Raw genomic sequence first — 19,415 nt, 5'->3', positions numbered from 1 at the left:
TTGGCCCACTTGCACTGGGTGCCTGCATGTTTCTAAGCCCAATTCAAGGTGTTCATTTTAACCTATAAAGCCTTACATGGTTCGGGACCACAATACCTGACCTAGTGCTTCTCCCAGTGTGAACCTACCCATATGCTACATTCATCATCTCCTCCAGATGCTTCCTCTGAGTGAGGCTCGGAAGGTGCCAACAAGCAAGGGGGCCTTCTCAGTGGTGGCATCCCAATTATGGACCAATCTCCCTGATGAGACCTACCTGGCACCAACCTTATTATCTTTTTGGCCCCAGGTTCAAACCTTTCCCTTCTCTCAGGCATTTGGTAGCATATGAAGAGGTTTAATCAGGCCATGCATTTTTCTTATTGTCAATTGTTTAAAATAGTTTTAGATATGTGTGTGTCTCTGTATGTGGTGTCTGTTTATATGTTTGTATGTAAATGGCTTTCACACTTTGAATAATGTATTTTTAATGGTTTTTAATCTTTTAATAGCATCGGCTTTTGGGGGATATAGAAATGAAACAGGACTTCCTTCTGAGTGGATACATATTCACTTGCACTGTGAATATTCATCAACATGTACTATTTACCTACTTGTGCACTAGAGGAAAGATGCATCTACTTCTAGAGACCCTTGGAAGGTAGCCAAACGATGAAGAATGAAAATTCCAGCAATTGCATTAACAACGTTTTAACAAGGCACCCAAAAATCAAAACAGAGACAATAGTGCATCAGAGACAGGTACCATAATATAGGAAACCTGATGTCCTCCATCTCTCATAAATTCTGACCTTTGGCCATGCTGGTTGGGGCTGATGGGAATTGTAGTCCAAAACATCTGAAGGACACCAGCTGCCTAAGCTGTTTGGAACAATATTGGGCCAGGAGGACAATGAGGCCTAATGAAAGGTCAATTAGTTGCAAAAGATAATAGAGTGGCCTTGTATCCCCTTTACAGAAGACAGTCCTCTATTTGGAGAGTTGCCAGGGGACTGTCCTCTCTTTGAAGGTTTGTCCAGTCTAACTCCACTATAAAGTTAAATAACCATAAGAGGGAAGCAACCTTGAAGTTGTCCATCAACAGTGAGCACCTGGGCAAAGGCTGCACAGGGCACATAGGTCACCTGGTCACAGTCTTCCATACCGTGGTGATATGTATTGTATTTCCATTTAAATTGTAGTTATGTCTAAATTTGCATCTATACATATAAATTAGCATGTGCATGTTAGTGTCCTCTTTTGGGGTGATACATTTCTTCTCTTTTGGCAATTCATAAGTGGCCATCCTACTAGGTAAGGAACTGGGAGCCAGTCTTCTGTTCTGTTGCTAGTACTTGATGATCTTGTGGAGAGAAGTAAATGTTTTCTGTATTTTCTTGAATGTTGTGAGCTGCCTTGAGCAGCTTACAACGTTTGTGTTTGTCAAATAATAAGTATTGTTAAGATGATAAAATGTATGAGATCTGTAAAGGCCCAAAGTAGAAAATAACACCCCCTCCTCCAGATAAAAATGTGAAAAAGTTAGCATTACAAAAAAGCACAGAGTTGTGAATTTTTGTAAAGCTACGTATCAGCAACGCTATATTGTGCTAAATCAAACTTTAAAAATATGTGCAGCTATAGTCTGGTGGAGTTCCACAGGTGAAACTAAGCAATCTTGTGCTGTAAGGTGCTTGGATGGAAGACCAGCTAGGGTCCCAACATAACCTGTTCTGAGCAATTCAGTGGAAATGTAATAAAGCTACATATGTAATATAAATTAAGTACAATAAATAGATACATACATGAATTGGTATGATGTAAGAACGTGATATAAACATAAATGTACTAAATAGAGGCAGTCTGCCATATGTATCATTACGAGATTAGCTCTGCAGTAAAGTCCCTTTGTCGGTGGGTCCATAATCAAATGTAAGCAAATTAGCAACTGCCCCACCCTGAATAACAGAGGCCAAATGGAAGCCCATGTGGAAGCAGGGAGTGGGGGCTGCCGCTGGAGAGATACCCGCAAGTGCACCCGAAAATACTTCTGCTACAGCCGGCGTGGCCTGGGATCACAGCCACCCACGCTGTCCCAAAGTAATGAATGGCTCCAAACGGACTCTTTTCCCATGCGGCAATGATGTAAATGAATAAGGGCCACTGATGCAGATACCCACCACCTGGCTACTATCTCTGCTTGTTAGCACCTGAGGCTGGAGCAATACTCTTTCATGGAATGGGCTGGGGGGTGGGGGGAGTGTGATGAACCTATTACATTGGCTCTGTTAACTTCAAAGGGATATAAGGCATTTTAAATATTAGAACGGTGTTTCAGTAGATCAAGATACCCTCTGTCCCTCTGCCAGGGATGCTTTGACTTGGAGTCCTGCACTGAGCAGGGGGTTGGACTGGATGGTCTTGTAGGCCCCTCCCAACCCTACTATTCTAGGATTCTATTGTCTGATCAGCTTCACAGATAGCAAATACATTAAAGGCGCAATCCTACGGGGATAGGCGGCCACCTCCAAACTCAGAGGCAACCGCCCATCCACTGCAGGGCAGGAGAAGCTCAGAGGGGATCGTCCCCTCTGCACTTCAGCCACCATGCATTTGTGGCTAGACAGCCGATTTTGGCTGTCTAGTCGCAGGAAGGCGGAATGGGGGAAGTGGCTGCCGGATGACACGATAGATGTGTTGTACCGGCATTTCCGCCTTCCCTGCCCTGGAATGCCCCCAGGAACACCCTGTTTTTGCCGCTCCGCGCTCCTCTTCCGAGCGCAGGGCTGTTCCGAGCTGCCTGCAAGGCAGTGCGGGAGGGGGGTAGGTCAGTTTTCCGGGAACCAACCTCAGAGCGCAGGCTCCGAGGTTGGTTCCCGGAAACCGACGTATCCCATGGCTGTCTAGCTGCTGACTAGCGGCCATAGGATTGCAGCCTTAGTCACAAACCATTGTTGAAAATGTTATTCTTTAGACTTGTTTAAAAGGCAGGTTATTTATTTTTTATCAAGGCTTGTTTTTTCAGGTTTAATTTTAAAATATTCTGCCCCTCTTGGTTGTATATACACATGTGGATGCCAAAGCCTTAAAAAGAACATTTTAAAAGTTACAAAATGGAATAACCACCTTTCCACATGTTTAAAGTCAAACTTTTAAAAAATTGACAACGCGGCTAGTTGTTTCTTTGTAAAGGTCCGTAGCTCAGCCTCGATCAGTCGTTTCAAAACATGCATGCAGTTGAACAAATTAACACTTGAAGATGTGTAATGGCCACTCTCTTCTCCCTCTGAGAGAAGTGACAAGCCTACTCTAAAAGGACTCATAGCCAAACAAAGCAAAAGGGGAGTGTTGCTGGTTATTTTAATAACCCATACCTGTTCTTCTCTTGGGCTACAGAGCATGCTTCTGTGCTTTTATGGACATGGTATCCTAAACTATAGTTAACCCCTGGTTACGCAAGATGTGTACTACCTCTTTGTCCTTAAGGGTGTGATCCTATCTAGATAGGCGGCCACCTCTGAACTCAGAGGCGACCGCCTATCCAAAGCAAGGCAGGAGAGGCACAGCGGGATCGTTCCCTCCGTGCCACTCCTACCCTGCTTTTTCTGCTAGACAGCCGTTTTCAGCTGTCTAGCCACCGGGCGGCGGGGCGAGCAGGAGAGGAGGCTGATGTACAACACATAGGATGTGTTGTACAGGCAGATCCGCCCTCCCTGCCCCAGAACACTCCAAGCCCTGCCCTTTTTCAGCCACTCCATGCTCCTCTTCCATGTGCAGAGGACAGGGCTTCTCCGCTCTGCCTTGGAGGCAGTGTGGACGTGGGAGGAGGTCGGTTTTCCGGGAACTGACCTCAGAACGTGGGCTTCGAGGTTGGTTCCCAGAAAACAGCATATCCTATGGCCATCTAGCCGCTATCTAGCGGCCATAGGATTGCTCCCTCCATAATTTCTTGAAATGCTGCATCAAACAACACACCCAAGGTACTTCCACACTAGGCTTTAATTGTGCTATTAGCCTGCCTCATTCACGGAATTATGTGGTGGTCTAGATGTCATTAACTTCCACCCATAGCCCTGCCATGTTTTCCCACCACTGCTTCTGTCTTTTTCCTTACCACAGGAAATCCATTAAAGAAAAAAAAAAACCAGAACTGTAGCATAATGCCTTCTGACTCGTAGTGCTAGGAGTCCTCTGAAGTACCCCCAGTTATCAGAAACTCAGTCTACAGACAGGGATAGCCTGGTCACTGCGCCCCATGCACTCTGTAGAAAAATGGCATACAAACATAAAATCCAATCGAACCTCAAAATTGCATCACTGCAATGTGCTTTATGTGAGGGTGTCCTTAAGTTTGGTCTGGAAGCTGTAGTTGGTGCAGAATGCCACAGCCAGGTTGGTACCTGGGCAGCTGAATGCTGACATATTAGCCTTATGCTGAGGGAACTGCACTGGCTGCCTATATGCTACCAGGTTAGTTTTAAGATTTTAGTACTTGTGTATAAAGCCCTAAGCAACTCAGGACCGGAATACTTAAGAGAGGACCTGACCCCCTGCCTGCCTGTTCAGAGGCTGCACTCATCAGGAGTGGTGAGTACCTTCCTGGTGGTGCCGAAGATTTCAGAAGTCTGGTCCATAATGGATCGGAATAGTGCTGTTAATATCACAATGCTCACTTTGGAACTCCCTACCACTACAAATTAGACAGGCACCGATTCTTCTGGGTTTTTGCCACCTACTGAAAACTTGTTCCAGCAAGCTTTCCCAGAAAGGTGATTCTGTCTACCTTGTTGTCATGCTATTGTCCCTTCTAAGATTTATGCAGTATTTTATTATGGTGTCATACATACTCTATTATTTGTATATTGCTTAGAAATCTTTTTCTAATTTAAGAGATTAATAAATATTGGCAAATAAATATACTATGCCTTTCAGTCTGTTTGAACTAGTGATGGCGTACACATCAGTTCTGAAATATTGTTAGTTGGATATGAGAAAACTTTGATAAAATAATCTTTACTGGTTTTATTGTCCTAAATGAGTCCTACATAACAGTGTCTCACAACAAATTGATTTGAACTGTTCACTTTTGGCACTTCATCCGAAAGGGGAAAGATATGGTGTGTACACACACCACAAATGTACAGAACTTATTCAGATTTCCAGAGAGACTCATGCAAAATGGCTAAAGACTCTCGTATTCTCCCCACCCCTGTTCTCAGTTACAAAAGGAAGTGTATATTTGCTTATCTAATAGAAATATCGAAATAATTAGGGCAAAGTTCATCACAAGTGGGAGTTTTAAAAAAATAATTAAATGCCTATCTTTTGAAGCACAGACTCAATATTCTTGGGAGTGAATTTATAGAGCACATTGGTGTTGGAAGGCTGTGGTTTCATTCTCTGCAGCATCAATGGAGTTAGAAAGGAGAATTGTTCTAAGTAGAGCAACATACAGAGGTCATTGTTTTGAGTGATTTCTCACAGGAGGAAAGGGAAGAACAAAGTATGTTTGAGCAACTTCACCTCATTAAATCAGCTCAGCAAGTTGCTGGATAATGGTCAGTAAATGACGGTTTTGATGTCTGCCCATGTAGGATACCTACTTACATTGCACTCAGTGATTGTCAAATGTGGCCAGTTGGACTAGACATAGGCACTGGGAATGGGTCACAAGGAGATCAAATTAAAGCAGCAACTTCCTTTTTTTGGGTGTGGGGAGTGACTGACACAGTACTCTGAATCAATCCAACACAGCTATAAAGTACCAGTTCAGAGAGGGTGGGGGAAGCTATCATTTTAGGCTAATAACATTCGACTGAAGGGAAAGCATGTAAAATCTAAAGATAACTTTTCTTTAAAGAACACACACCACTACATCTAGTTCGAAATGATGATAGTTTATAGGTATCAGTCATTCTTAAAACATTTCATCTGAGACTAAATGAGACAACAGCAGTTTGTGTTTGGACTGTAGTTTAATTCTGTAACGTTTTGTTACTGAATGCTGTTATGTTTAATGGTACATCAGAGTTAAATCATATTTCAGCCTCTGCCTGTAAGTCTGTTAGCCAGGGTCAAGATTTTGCTTCTCATTACCCCAGTCTACAGACTTATTGGAAACGAGTCATTTTTGCAACATGGTGGTACAGCATAAAGCAGTTAGGAGCCTAACAAAAAACTAGCATTGTTCTTTCTGCCACTTCTTCTGGATTTAGATTCTTGAGTGAAAGCAGCAACAGAATATCACATATGTTTGTGCATGTTCACTAATTAAATGAGTTCTACAAAACATTCTCCCACCCAGTCCAATTAAACCTGGAAAACAATGGCATGGCAACATAGAGTCTTTGCAGTGTAACATTGTTCATCGTTCTTCCAGAGCAGGTCACAGTCTAGGCAGTGTTTTTTGTCCCTAGTAGTCTGTGAAGAACAGGTTAGAAGCAAAGGCAGCAGGAAGTTGTGAACAACAGTGATCCTTTCTCATCCCGTGATGTGTGAGTGCATTTGAGGGACTTGACAGAGGAGCGTATCTCTCCTCTGTCAACTCCCTCGGGTGGCACAAAGCTGTTGCTGTCTAAAAAGCTGGATCAAGGCATTACAAAAGTGGCTACATTTCAAGTGTCAGATGAAGCAAATCTGACTATATTTTAATGACAAAAGCAATTGGCAGTTAAAGAGGCAGGTGCTTTGGTCAGAAGGGATGAGCCACACACAGTAAAACTGGTTCTTACATGTTGTACAGAGGCGTTTAGGGACAAACTAGATGAAACAGCAGAGGTCCGTGATTTCTTGTCTTTAAACGTTGGCAACTAGCAGCCTAGTGCAGACTAGATCTGGATCAGGATTGCAGCACTGGGGTAGGGGATGGTTATTCCTTTCCACTCCTGCTGTTTTTACAGTGAAAGTCCCCTCCAAAGCTGCTATTTGCTGTGTACATGTGTACAGGCCATGTAGTTCAGCTGTGACTGAGATTATAAACCTGTGTCTGGGCTGTACCACATCAGATTGTGGATGTGGGGGCCTCACATAATTGAATGTTGTGCCATTGAAAATAATTCCCTCCATGCTGGGGTGGAAGGATTCTAGCCTAGCTAATTTTTGATATGCAGGGACGTTTTTCGTGCTGGAAGAACATTGTCATGTAAGCTGCAGCCTGAACCCAGACACAGGCTTTCCACATCAGTGAGCACTAAGTCATGCCTGCGTAGCTTGCAGGTGACCACAGACAGAGGACTGAGCTCCTGTACTTTAAAATAGTTATACAAAAGGGGGAATTTATCAACTGCAGCTTTTCTAACCTCCCATTTGGATTATTGTATATATGTTATACGTCAGGCTGCCTTTGAAAATGGTCCCAAAACTTTTGTTAGTCCAAAACAGGGTGGTTAAACTTCTAGCTGGGACTGGCCAATATCATATTATGTCAATACTTCTTCATCTGCAATGGTTGCCAGTCTGTTTCTGGGCACAATTAAAAGTGCTGGTCTTAACCTTTAAAGCCCTAAATAGCTTGGGACCAGGTTACCTGAAGGAATGCCTTCTCCCATATTTACCCACCTAGACATTGTTTGAGGCCCTTCCCGAGGTGCCCCTGCCAAAAGAGGTGAGGTGGGTGGCTACAGGACCTTTTCAGTGGTGGCGCCGTGTTTGTGGAACACTCTCCACAGAGAGGCTCGTCTGACATCTACATTATGGTCTTTCTTGTGACAGGTGAAGGCTTTGTTATCCTCCTGGGTATTTTAAGACCAGTTTTTGGTGCTGTTAGTATTTCATTCTGCTGCTGGTTTTAACGTGGTTTTATGTGTTGTGATGGTTTTATTTGTTGCTGCTGGTTTAATTCTTTGCTGATTTTAGTTTCAGTTTTGATGTCTGTATTTTCCAGAGAACTTCAGATATTGGATGGTTTAAGAGAACAGTAAATAAAAATAAATAGAATTTATAATCCTTGCAAGCATGGCAAGCTGTGCTTTCTGAAATCCCCTCTGAAATTTGAGATAGTTAATGTGAGTCCATGAATCAAGAAATGTTCCTAATAGGGTTTTTATTAAAACCTATTCCAAAATTATTGTTTAATTTAAAATATAGTTGTTTTCCATTTTATTATCCACCCCCGTTTCCCTCATCCTTAAATATTTCTTTTTCTTTTGCTCAGTTCTGTTATTTTAACAATGATTCCAGCAAAGGATGATGATTTCTAGCCAATCAGTGCTGTATGATTGTTCAGTTTTAATAAGTGATCAATACCATCAGCTTCCCCTTTAAATGCTAATGAATGCTTTAACAGAGAAGATATGGACACACAGTATAGTGTAGAATAAAATTAGGCACAGAATTAATTTGCTTGCAAAACAGCAAAGGAATCCATTTAGACATCTTGATAATCAGCTACAGCAAGATGATCAATTTGCAGAATGGCCGCTTCTACAAAAATTCTCAGGCAACTTCAGTCATATTCAAAACATCCGTAATTATCCTCCCCCCTCCCCTTTAATCCAATGATGTTAAGCCATCTTTGGAACATATAATATATATAACATATAATGTCCATGGCAAAGCAGGGATCAAAGGCTAGGGCCTGGACTTGGGCAAAATGGGAAAAGGTGATAGGAGACAGCTATGGGAAGGGCTTGAGCCCACTGATATCATAGGAGTGTGGCCTCAGGAGAGCACGTAGGTTGCAAAAGAGTGGAGGTCAATGACTGGAAAGTACAAAAGGAAATGGGAGAGGAGAGTAAGAGAGTGAAAGCCAGCAGATATGGGCAGGAAAGAAGATGAGGCGGAGGCCAGGAGAATGGGTCCATGTTCCCGGGAACAGGACACCTGTAGGAAGAAGCACTGAAGCCAAAGCCGGCTGGGCTAGAGTCAAGAGTAAGCTTACCTCAAGAGAGAAGGAGAGGACAAGGAGAGAGTCAAACTGGAGAGACACCACAGAATGGAAATTAGGCTGGACTGGCTTAAAGTGCTGGCTCAACCAACACTCTTTTGATCTGTAAGCCACTCCGGGAGCCTTTTCAGCTGAAGAGTAGGTTAAAGATGCTTTAAATAAATAAACAAAACAAACACCTGCCTTTCTGTGCTTTCCTAGCACGGGAAACTACAGACAAAATGAGCTTGGTTGGGGAAGCAAAGAGGTGGAGAAGAAAGACCATCATTAGGTGAACAAGGATGTAAGCCACGCTATATATAGGATCGTAATATACTGACCTGATTCGCATGTAAAAAGAAACCACTGTGGATGAATTCCCCCATGGGGCGTCTTATCATGGTGGCTGCCACCATTTTGAATATTCAGGGAATGGCGGGGGCACGCTGCAGCTTCTTGTTACATGCAAATCCAGCACAGGCGGGTTGTTGAGGTGGTTGACACCCAGAACCCATGGCCTGATTTGGGGTTGTGGGTAGGTTGTCATCCACTCCAACAAGCCACTCTTGCTGGGTTTGCCTGTAACAAGCTACAGTATGTCCCAAATATTCAAAATGGCGGCCACTGCCGCAGTGAGACATCCCATGGGGAAATTCACCCACAGTTGTTTCTCATGATGTGTGAACTGGGCCATTGTGACTGAACAGTGGAGGATAACAGGAAGAGCCTCCTATCCCTCACTACCACTAGGAGTCATCCCTGCTTCCCAGGAATAGGGGAGAGCCCTGGGTGAATCAAAGGAGGAATGGCTCTTTGACTGAGAGAAAGTGTCACACCTCATCTTACTGCTAGGCTGGCCAGTTGCACCTCACCAAAAAGAGGGCACAAGGGGCAGTATCCAATGGGGTGCTGATCTGCCACCAATTCTGTTGTGCCCTCATCAATTCTGTTCTCCAAGTGAGACACACCACTTGTCCAATGGAGATGTAGTGCTATCAGGAGCAACCAGAAAGAAGTGGTAACTAGGGATGGACGGACTTACCTCAGTCTGTCCTCGCTGGGTGCTTGCCGAACCACTGCTGCCACCCACCCCTGCCTGCTGAGCAAGCCACTAGCTGGCCTGGTGAGTGCCCACCCCCTTAGTGAGCTGCCATTTTGCATAAAAATGGCAGCTTTGGTTTTTCCATAAAAGTAATGTTGCGTCAATGGTGGCCGATAAGGGGCCATTTAGGCAACATTACAGGCATAAATAGACCATTTATGCCTGTAATGTTGCCTAAATGGCCCCTTTACGGCTGCAATTTACACAACATTACTTTTATGGAAAAAAACGAGCCGCCATTTTTACGCAAAATGGCAGCTCGGCGAGGGGATGGCAGACTGCCAGGTGCTTGCGGACTCCGTGGCGCTCAGCAACCGGGCCAGTAAGCTCAGTGAGCGGGGTCCATGCGGCCGAGTTGGGGGAGTCCGCAGGACTCCACCCCCCCCCCCTCAGTCTTCCAGAACATCCCTAGAGGTAACACTCGTTTCTGGAACGGGACACATCAGTGGAGTGGGTTTGCTATAGGAAGCATTAAATCTCCCTTGCACAAGTACTGGGTCCCATTTGCGTAATGGAATAGGCAGGTGGGGCCCCTTGTCCAATGGCCCAGGGTTGCAGAAAAATAGCATATACGAATTTATATTTATAGATGCACATTTAGAAATAATTCCTATAGTTTATATAGAAAAACACCATATCTCACCATAGTGGGGACGTCTGTGGCCAGGTAACCTGTGCGTCTGCGCAAAATATTGTCCAGGTGATAACTGTTGATGAGCTACTTCAAGACCCCCTAATCTCCCTATGATATCTCCATTCAAGACTCCCTAATCTCCCTATGATATCTCCATTGAGATAAAGAACCTTATTATGGTTCTTTATCTTTAAACCAAACTTGGACTGAACAGCCTTTCAAATAGAGGACAACTCTGTAAAGAGGACTGTCCTCTGTAAAGTAGGACACCTGGTCTCCCTGGCTGGGATTTGGGGGGGGTATTCTTAAATTTTTGCATGTGAAGAGGGGACAGAAAATGTGCAATATAAAAGTTAATAGTTCCTACCCCTCCAAACATCAAAATTTAAAAAAAGAAAACAAACTCTCAAGCCATTACTATTCCTTTTCATAAGGGACAAACAGGGTAAGTAGGTTTTTGTGGTGGGTTTTATTTTGTTTTTTTTTAAGAATGTGGGTCATTGCAATTGGAGAAACAGGCTAACAAGAAACACTGTCCAATCCTAAGTATGTTCGTTTCAATGAAAGTCCTACTAAGTGTAATGGAACTTATGTTCCAGTAATTATGGTCAGAATTGCCATCTTAGGAGCTCCTAAGAATCCCACCTCAAAAGCATTTTAATGGAATAGCAACACATACTAATAAGCAATAATATCTTTATTATCTGAAGACAAAATCGATTGAGTGCACTTAAAATACAATGAATAGAATGTGTGTCATACGTTAATAAATAGTCTTACAAAAACATTAGAAGCTATCAAGGCTGTTCTCATTATTTTCTTTGTTCTCTGGAAAATTATGATACTGATCACAAGAATGATCATAAGAATAATTCTAATGGAAATATCTGCAGCTGTATCTTTAAATGGGGGATTAACATTACACATTATCAGCCTAGAGGTGGGGGCTGTGTGTGTGTGTGTGTGTGTAATAGGTCAGATAGAAGGGAACTCAGAAAGACAGGATACAAGAGCTACATAGGAAGAAAGGATAACCTTTCCAGTTACGTTTTTTAGACATCACATGCAGGTTTAAAATGGAAGGCAGTTGCTTTTTATGGACATGTCAGTTCTGGATCAGATTATCTGAAACTACATTATGCGCAGTGATTTCTTATTTAATGTTCATGGAACTAGGAACATAGGAATCTGCCTTATACTGAGTCAGAGCATTGGTCCTTCTAGCCCAGTATTGTTGCCACTGACTGGCAGCAGCAGCTCCCCAGGGTTTCAGGCAAGAGTCGCAGGCAAGAGTCATTTCCTAGCCCTACCCAGATGCCGGGGATCGAACCTGGGACCTTCTGCATGCAAAGCAGGGGCTCCGCCACTGAGCCATGACCACTCCCATCCCGCTGAACGACAGCCCTGCCTAGAACCAGACAAAATAAGGAAAAAGAGCCTGTGGTGTGTTGAAATTCAGAATGAAAACAAGGCCATCTTATTCGCCAGAAACTAAGGCTGCAATGCTGGAAGCCCCTGCACTCCACTGCTTGTAGACTTGTGGTATAGTCTCCATGAGAGGTAGTGTATTTATGTTAAGTAGCTCCTTCAAGAAGATTCCCATCACAGGTCATCCATTCCCACATTCAGCGTCAAATATCTTAAGAACAAAAAAATGTGTTTTAATTTTTCTCTGTGGAAACTAAATGTTCGGTTCAATACAAAATAAAACCTATTTTTCAAAAAGCATCAGTGGGATAATTTCTGGAGTGTTCCAGTTCTTGTTGACTTCTCTTTACTTCGCTTGTCAACACTATGCCGGTGAGTTTTCTTTGAATGACTGACTTTTATCCATCCACCTTCGCTAACTTTGCTTTCTTCCTCCTCTGTTTTGGGTTTACTTTCAGTTTTCAAGGGCATCCCCGGTATTGACTTGGGCTGCTGCAGGTAATGTGCATGCTTTCTCTCATGTGCCCTTGACAGGTGTTGATTTTGACTGCATGTTGACTGGGAAGTCCTGTGAAACCTCTCAGTGTTTCTAGCTGCTGCCTGACCACCTGCTGGGCTTCTTGGAAAACGCCTGCCAGCCACGGACACGCTGCGGGAGGAACTGATGTGTCTGCTTTTCACTTTGGACCTGTCTCCTTCTGAAGTGCTGTCAGAAGCTCCACTGGAGGTGCTGCTTCCCTTGGAATTCAAATGCAAAGACGATAAGTACGTCGTTGGAGAGGAGCTTCTTGACTGATTCAAAGGGGTAATCAGATAGTTTACAGGGGCTGGGGACCGTCTCACAGCAGCGGCGTAGGTGTTCTGAAGGTACGGTAAAAAATGCGTCCAGCTGGTGGGACTGTGGGGGCGGGAATGTTGGAGAGAAGGGCTGCTTGCCACATGACGCATTTTCAGGGTGTTCATCCACTGACAGTCGACACCTGAAGCAAAACAAAGGGCGGCAGCGGTTTTGAATTCCAGGTAAAGCTTTCCTTCTAAGGAAACACCAGAAGTAAGGGCTGTGGGTGCCGCAAGAGATCTGATGTTTTTCCTTCTGCTCAAATGCAGATGCTGGGACTACCAGTTTGCTTGGAGAGCAGTTATGCTTTCCCTCCCAAGGAGACTGCAGTTATCCAGTAATTCAAATACATTTATGAAATCATAGAATCATAGGGTTGGAAGCTACAAGACCATCAAGTCCGACCCCCTGCTCAACGCAGGAAGCATGATTCCCAGGCGGTCTCCCATCCAAGTACTAACCAGGGCTGCCCCTGCTTAGCTTCCGAGATCAGGTGCATCCAGTCCTTTGCGCTCTTGGGCCTTTCTCTGAAAAGCCTTCTTTGGCAGGGAGTCTAGATTCCATATTTCAAAATCTGAGCTGCGTGGTTCAAAGATTATTTTAGGGTGCAATCCTATGGCCGCTAGATAGCGGCTGGATGGCCATAGGATTATTCGGTTTTTGGGAACCAACCTCGGAGCCTACGCTCTGAGGTCGGATCCCAGAAAACCGCCTTCCCACACCCTCCCCTGCCGCCTCATAGGCGGTACAGATCATCCCTGGCTCTGTGCTCATAAGAGGAGCATGGAATGGGAGGAAAGCGGGAGGGGACCTCAGAAGGGCTGGTACGATGCTTCCTATGTGTCAGCCGGTTGCCCCACCCACAAAAGCGCTGCAGCTAGACAGCAGAAATTGGCCACCTAGCTGCAAATGCAGAGCAGCCGGAGCATGGAGGAGAAGATCCCCTCTGTGCTCCGCCCACCCTGCATTGGATGGGCGGTCGCCTCTGAGCTCAGACATGGTCACCTATCCCCATAGGACTACTCCCTCTGTGACTATGCCAGTTTTCCCCGACCTGGTGCCTTCCAGATGTATTGAAGTGGTTGGGGATTATCAGAGCTGTAGTCCAACACATCTGGAAGGCACCAGGTTGGGGAAGGCTGGACTATTCGACTTGCAGTTATCGGTTATAACAGTGCAACACTTCTTTATCCACCCCTTTAACTGGGCAAATCCTATATGCCAATTAGTATCTGCATACACTCACACACACCTAGCACATAATTATTTACAGCATTGCAATCTTCCACTAGTATCCATTAGATTAGATCTTTGCAAGGTCTTACAGATGTATCAACTGTGGTTCTTATTGTACAGGACAGAATACCACCTGCTCCACAGAAATTAAAAAGTATGAGCAGATAGAAATCTGCCAATTCAATGGATAAAGTCAGAAGAGCTTTTAAACATAGGTGTGAAGGTAAGATGCTCCTCTCTGTAAGGAACAAAGGCCTTTGTTGAATTATTGAGAAGAACTTATGGGAGTGTGTGCAGATTTCTAAACTGGTTGTTGTTGTTGTTACTATTATTATTTGCTAATGTTCTTTCTCAAAACTTTGCCCATTTCAACTTACTAGAATTGGATCTACTCCGTGGGTTGCCTTCAGAGTTTGGGAGTGATGTCTGTATTTTGAGCTGTATTGACTTCACCTCATCCTGAAGTTTCCCTTGACTCCATTGCACTGGCTGGATATGTTTGGTGGATTTGGGGGTTCTGACATCACTCTGTTCAAGAGACATAAGTAAGCTGTCACTCAGAAGGGTAAATGAAAATCCCACAACAGCCAGGTAACATTTATCCAGGCGCTGAACATACAATAGTGAAATTGACGGTACCAAAAATTTACATGCTGGGTTTGTCTGATATCCCTCCTCCTCCACCTGACCTCAAAAGATTTTTGAGTTGTGCAGTCCAGTGGCAAATTACACTTTCTCTTCTACCTGGCCCCCCCTCCAATAGTGTATTGAACAAGGGCAATATTTTAATGGTTGGCTTTTAACAGAATCATTTAGTAATTATGAGATCGTGTAGTGCTTCAAGTAAATAATCTCTTCTGTTAGTGGAGGTAGGCACTGAGGAGGTATTGTTGCTGGGGTTCCCTTGCAGTAGCTTGCCTACAGTTGCTAGCTCTTTAATCCTGCTGTCAGGCTCTGATTCCTGCGAGGAGCTACAGTCTGAAAGGACCCTATGGTTATTCTTCCTGTTAACAGAAAGCTACTGTTCTTCACTTCTGAGACCAACAAGGTCCAGAATTTTCCTATATCGCTCTCTCACTGCTTGAATCCATGCCACAGGACAGAGCTGAAATTTCAATTATTGGCCTCAGTGTGAAATATCCCATTGGTCTTTATGAAACACTTTTCTGTAAGTATCCAAAAACCTACTCATACAAAGGCTAATTTCCATCCTATTATACATAGCTAAATTGCTTCTAGGTCTTATTTTATGTTTTCCTTCTCACCCTTTTCCCTTCTCCTGTTGTTCCTCTGCTCTGCTAATTAGCATTTTATCGAAAAGGTAAGAAAGACATTCTCTTCAACAAACACCACCTACACCGACCTTTACTCAAAGAAAAAGTAACTTTTTTTTAAACTTAAGGGAGCAAGCTTTCCCAGCTAGAGGTCTGGGCATAGTTTCTGAAGATAGCATTCAGATTTGTATGAGAAGTTGTTAGTTTAAAATTAATTACAGCATTTGGCCTTTACTATGGTGGGTAACAAAGTTAAGGAAGGCCAGTTCCTCATTATGAAACCATACTGACAGAAGGGGTGGACTGCTTTTTTTTTTCTGAGACTCATACCTCATAAGTCACTATACATTCCACGCTTTGATCTTTTTCTATTCCCACAATCCATTTCTCCATCACAAATGGTGGCTGCAAGAAAGAGATAGAATATTTACAGTTTTTAATAATTTGTCTTTTCTTTTTGGCCTATTTTACTAATTACCCGAGAACCTCTCAATTTCTACCCTGTGAAAAGGACAAATAAATATACAGAAACACACACCCCCGTACAAAAATAAAATACAAAAGCACAAAACCTAGTCCACAATATTTGTTTTGACTTTAGGTATTCCATTATTCTAGTACATGGAATAATGATAAAGTCGAGCTGATACATTTGGTGACTGCATTCCTTAATTTGATTCCACTATGCAATAAATGGTTTATTGCATTTTTCTAATAACTTAGTTGTTTTCACACTTCTTCCTGCTCACACTTCTTTAAACAACGTAATATTACTCATTAACATTATATGCCAGATGTTACTAGACCATTCTTTCAATTAAGGTTTTCTCATTTTTACCTGTTATAATTTTGGCCATGTCTTTACTGTTTTCTGTGCAACCAACATCTTTGTAGAGTATATTCACTGCCAATTAGAAATAGCAGCCATAGGCATATGCTCTTTAAAAAAATCTGCACGGCTGCAATTGCAGAACACAAAACAAATGAGCTCTAATGAATAGGCTTCGATCCAGGGTTGTACAAGTTGACAGCTTTCTCACATTCTTCTCCTCACTGCAGTCCCCCACACCACATCCTGTGCAGTTCCAGAGCATCCTCTGATCCTCTGGAGTGGTTTTTTGTGGGCTGCAGGGATCTACAATGTGAATGAAGTCACAGAAAAACCCCATTGTCTGAGTGGTCTTCTGCTCATGCAGCTCTGGATCCAGCTCATGGTCTCATACCTGCCTGTAATACTGGGCATATCACCTTGTATTTCAAATAAAAGTAAAACCCCTCTATGATTGTGGAAACAATCCATGAGGGCAATTCTGCTTGTTAGGCTGTGTCATGGGACAAACAGTCATCTGACACAAAGTGACATGGGGCAGTCCACCATTATCCTGATCTTGTGTGCTCCTCTATTTCCAGCACTATACCTGAATATCTGGAGTGCAAGCAAACATTTCACAGCATGGCAAAGTGGAACGGTATGGTGTAGGTTGTTCTGTTTCAGTGTCTATCAAACAGAATGTGCACTCTTGTCACAATGTTGTTTTTTTCCAAGACTGACAGCAACTGCCCTGAGCAAACAGCACTTCCTCAAACCACAGGACTCTTTTCTTTTAGCGCTATGTTTGTTCTGACAGAGAAGACCTCTCTCTACATTTGCATACATTTTAGAGAAGCTTGGTGGAGAGGAGAGGAGAGGAGAGGAGAGGAGAGGAGAGGAGAGGAGAGGAGAGGAGAGGAGTAGAGCTTAGATATTATTATGGAAAAGAGGAGTAACTAACTGAGTGTTCAGAAAGGAATGCAATATTAGCCAATATCAATGACTTGCGGGAGCGTGTTCAACATTTATTTATATCCTTCCTTTTAACACAAGGCCTTCAAGTTGGCTTTCAAACAGAAGCTAAAAACAAGGCAAATATAATAAACCAATTCACAATTTTGCCTTTAAAATCATCATTGGCAACAGTAAAACCTGCCAGATGAAGTTAAATGCAGTTAAAAGCTTAGAAGACTAAAACAGTTTTCATCTGGCTCGCCCACTTCCAAAGGTAGCAGTTAGATAATTTTAGACTCTGAACTTAATGCTCTTGTGCCCCTTGCTCTCTCTAAATATGGTAACATGCATTACTTCACTTCAAAATATTATGGTAAGCCAGCCCTTCTGCAGTTGGGGACCCTCCTACTCATTCTGCAAAGTGAGGCCCTGGAACTCGCTCCAAAGCCCTGCCCTGACACACCACTGGCCTGGAACAGGCCCTCCGTAGATCCTTTCAGTGTATGGGCAGGTGCAAAGGTCACCTATCAGCTTAGCTTTACACAGGTAGGTTATAGTAGTAATTGTAAATCAATAAAAGTAATATACCACCAGTTGTATTTAAACTGCGGCAGCAAAAGTACAGGGTCCCCTAAAATGTTTGCAAATAGTACTGCCGCTGTTAAGTCATCAGAACCTCCCCCCCTGCCATGCCACCCCAAATATGCCACAAGGAATGTGTAACGCAGTGGTGTGTTTATAGCAAGAAATGGCCTAGTTCATTTCCCTTGTATCTTATCCCTTCCTCCAATGAACCCACAATATTGTCTATGATACTCCCTGGTAGTTTCCCACCTAGGCACTGCCTAGGTTCATACCCGCTTAGCCTGGTATGTGCACTGTGCCTTACGTTTAGACCAGTCTCTCAGAGCACTTTCGCTGCAGCATTGATCATGAAGTCTGACAGATACTGTAGCTCTCCTTTGAAGCACAGGCCTCACAGCAAGCCTTGCTTGTGACAAGTCTTGAATGTTCTTTGTGACATGTTCCTTGTTGTAGATTCGGTGATGATTAATAGTATCTAAACAATATATAAGCTTTGCTCCAGAGTTGTCTTACACCAGTAGAAAGGCACTTCCGCTTGTACACAGCAGGCTCGCCAGAATCTCCTGATTTCCCCCGTCTCTCTGCAACCAAACCCCCGTGTGTCCCATCTCACACTGTTCTAGAGCAGTGGTCTTCAAACATTTTTGATTGCACGCCCCTATCTGTAATGAAAAATTTGAGCATGCACCCCCAATATATGTATATTTATTTATAAATGATATACATGTATTACTGTACTAATATATTATGTACATTATAAAACATACACAAAAATAGAAACTAAAGCAGGATGAGATAAAAATGAACTAAACAGTATTTCTAAAATAATTTATTTTATTTATTAATGGTTTAAAACCCTTTTTGCTCTCACTAAAATATATATATTATCATTAATAATATCCTTTAGTGAGAGCAATGTGATTGAACGTGCTTCATTATTTTGAAAATCTTGTTTTAACACCTTGTGATACAGCAATTTGAAGGTCTGGTTCTAAGTTCAGTTTATTTCGATACTTGGTTTTAATGGCTGTCATAGCTGAAAAAGACACCTCACAAAGATACGTAGATCCAAATGGAAGAAGTGCACTGTTGGCTGTGCTTAATAAATCATGATACTCATTTCTCAATCCCATCTACCAATTATGCAAAGGTTTTTGTTGAAATTCAGCTAGTAAATTTCCATCTTCCCTGATGTCAGTCAGTTGTTCTTGCAAACTAATTGGAAGGTGTTGCATTTGTATATTTTTAACAAATGGGTTCAAAACCCACGAAAACTCTTCATTTGGAAGATTTTTAAACGGGTTAGAAAATTCTGTGTCCAAGCTTTTAAGAGTGCAGATATGAGAGTTTTTATAGGTGACACACATCATTTTCGGCAACAAAATTACATACCGATGGAAACATTTCCAAACATCCATTTTCAAAATGATCTCTCCATAGCACGAATTTCTTTCGAAAAGCAGTTACTTTCTCACTCATTGTTAAAACGTCACCTTTACCTTGAAGGGACAGATGAAGCATGTGTATCTTTTCAAAAATATCTGCTAGGTAGCATACTACTGACAGCCACTTGGCATCACAGGAAAGGTCAGCAAATTTGGAACAGATATGCTCTCCTTCGGGAGGACGGCAGCCGCCCCGGTGCCACGGCCGCGCAAGCAACTGCACCTTCCTCTGCCATGCCTGGTGGAGACTGGCGCAGTTGCTCACG

The 19,415-nt window shown here is 43.1% G+C and overlaps 1 protein-coding gene across 2 annotated transcripts in view; it reads right to left on the bottom strand.

Moving 5' to 3' along the window:
- Window positions 1–11,070: 11,070 nt before the first annotated feature.
- MAP3K20 (mitogen-activated protein kinase kinase kinase 20) overlaps window positions 11,071–19,415 on the bottom strand; it is a 147,277-nt gene continuing 138,932 nt past the window's right edge. For both annotated transcript variants that reach the window (XM_084812965.1, XM_084812976.1), the window contains exons 18-20: window positions 15,685–15,759; window positions 14,458–14,608; window positions 11,071–12,986 (exon numbers count right to left, since the gene is read on the bottom strand). In XM_084812965.1, the coding sequence (XP_084669091.1) occupies window positions 12,307–12,986; window positions 14,458–14,608; window positions 15,685–15,759 (906 nt within the window). In that variant the 3' untranslated portion in view covers window positions 11,071–12,306. The remainder of the gene's footprint in view (window positions 12,987–14,457; window positions 14,609–15,684; window positions 15,760–19,415) is intronic.

The sequence above is a fragment of the Heloderma suspectum genome, chromosome 1 (assembly GCF_057233095.1).
Source record: "Heloderma suspectum isolate Gila_16-S chromosome 1, 16-S_ref, whole genome shotgun sequence".
NCBI classification, from domain to species: Eukaryota; Metazoa; Chordata; class Lepidosauria; order Squamata; family Helodermatidae; genus Heloderma; species Heloderma suspectum.
This window is presented reverse-complemented; position numbering and strand designations above follow the sequence as displayed.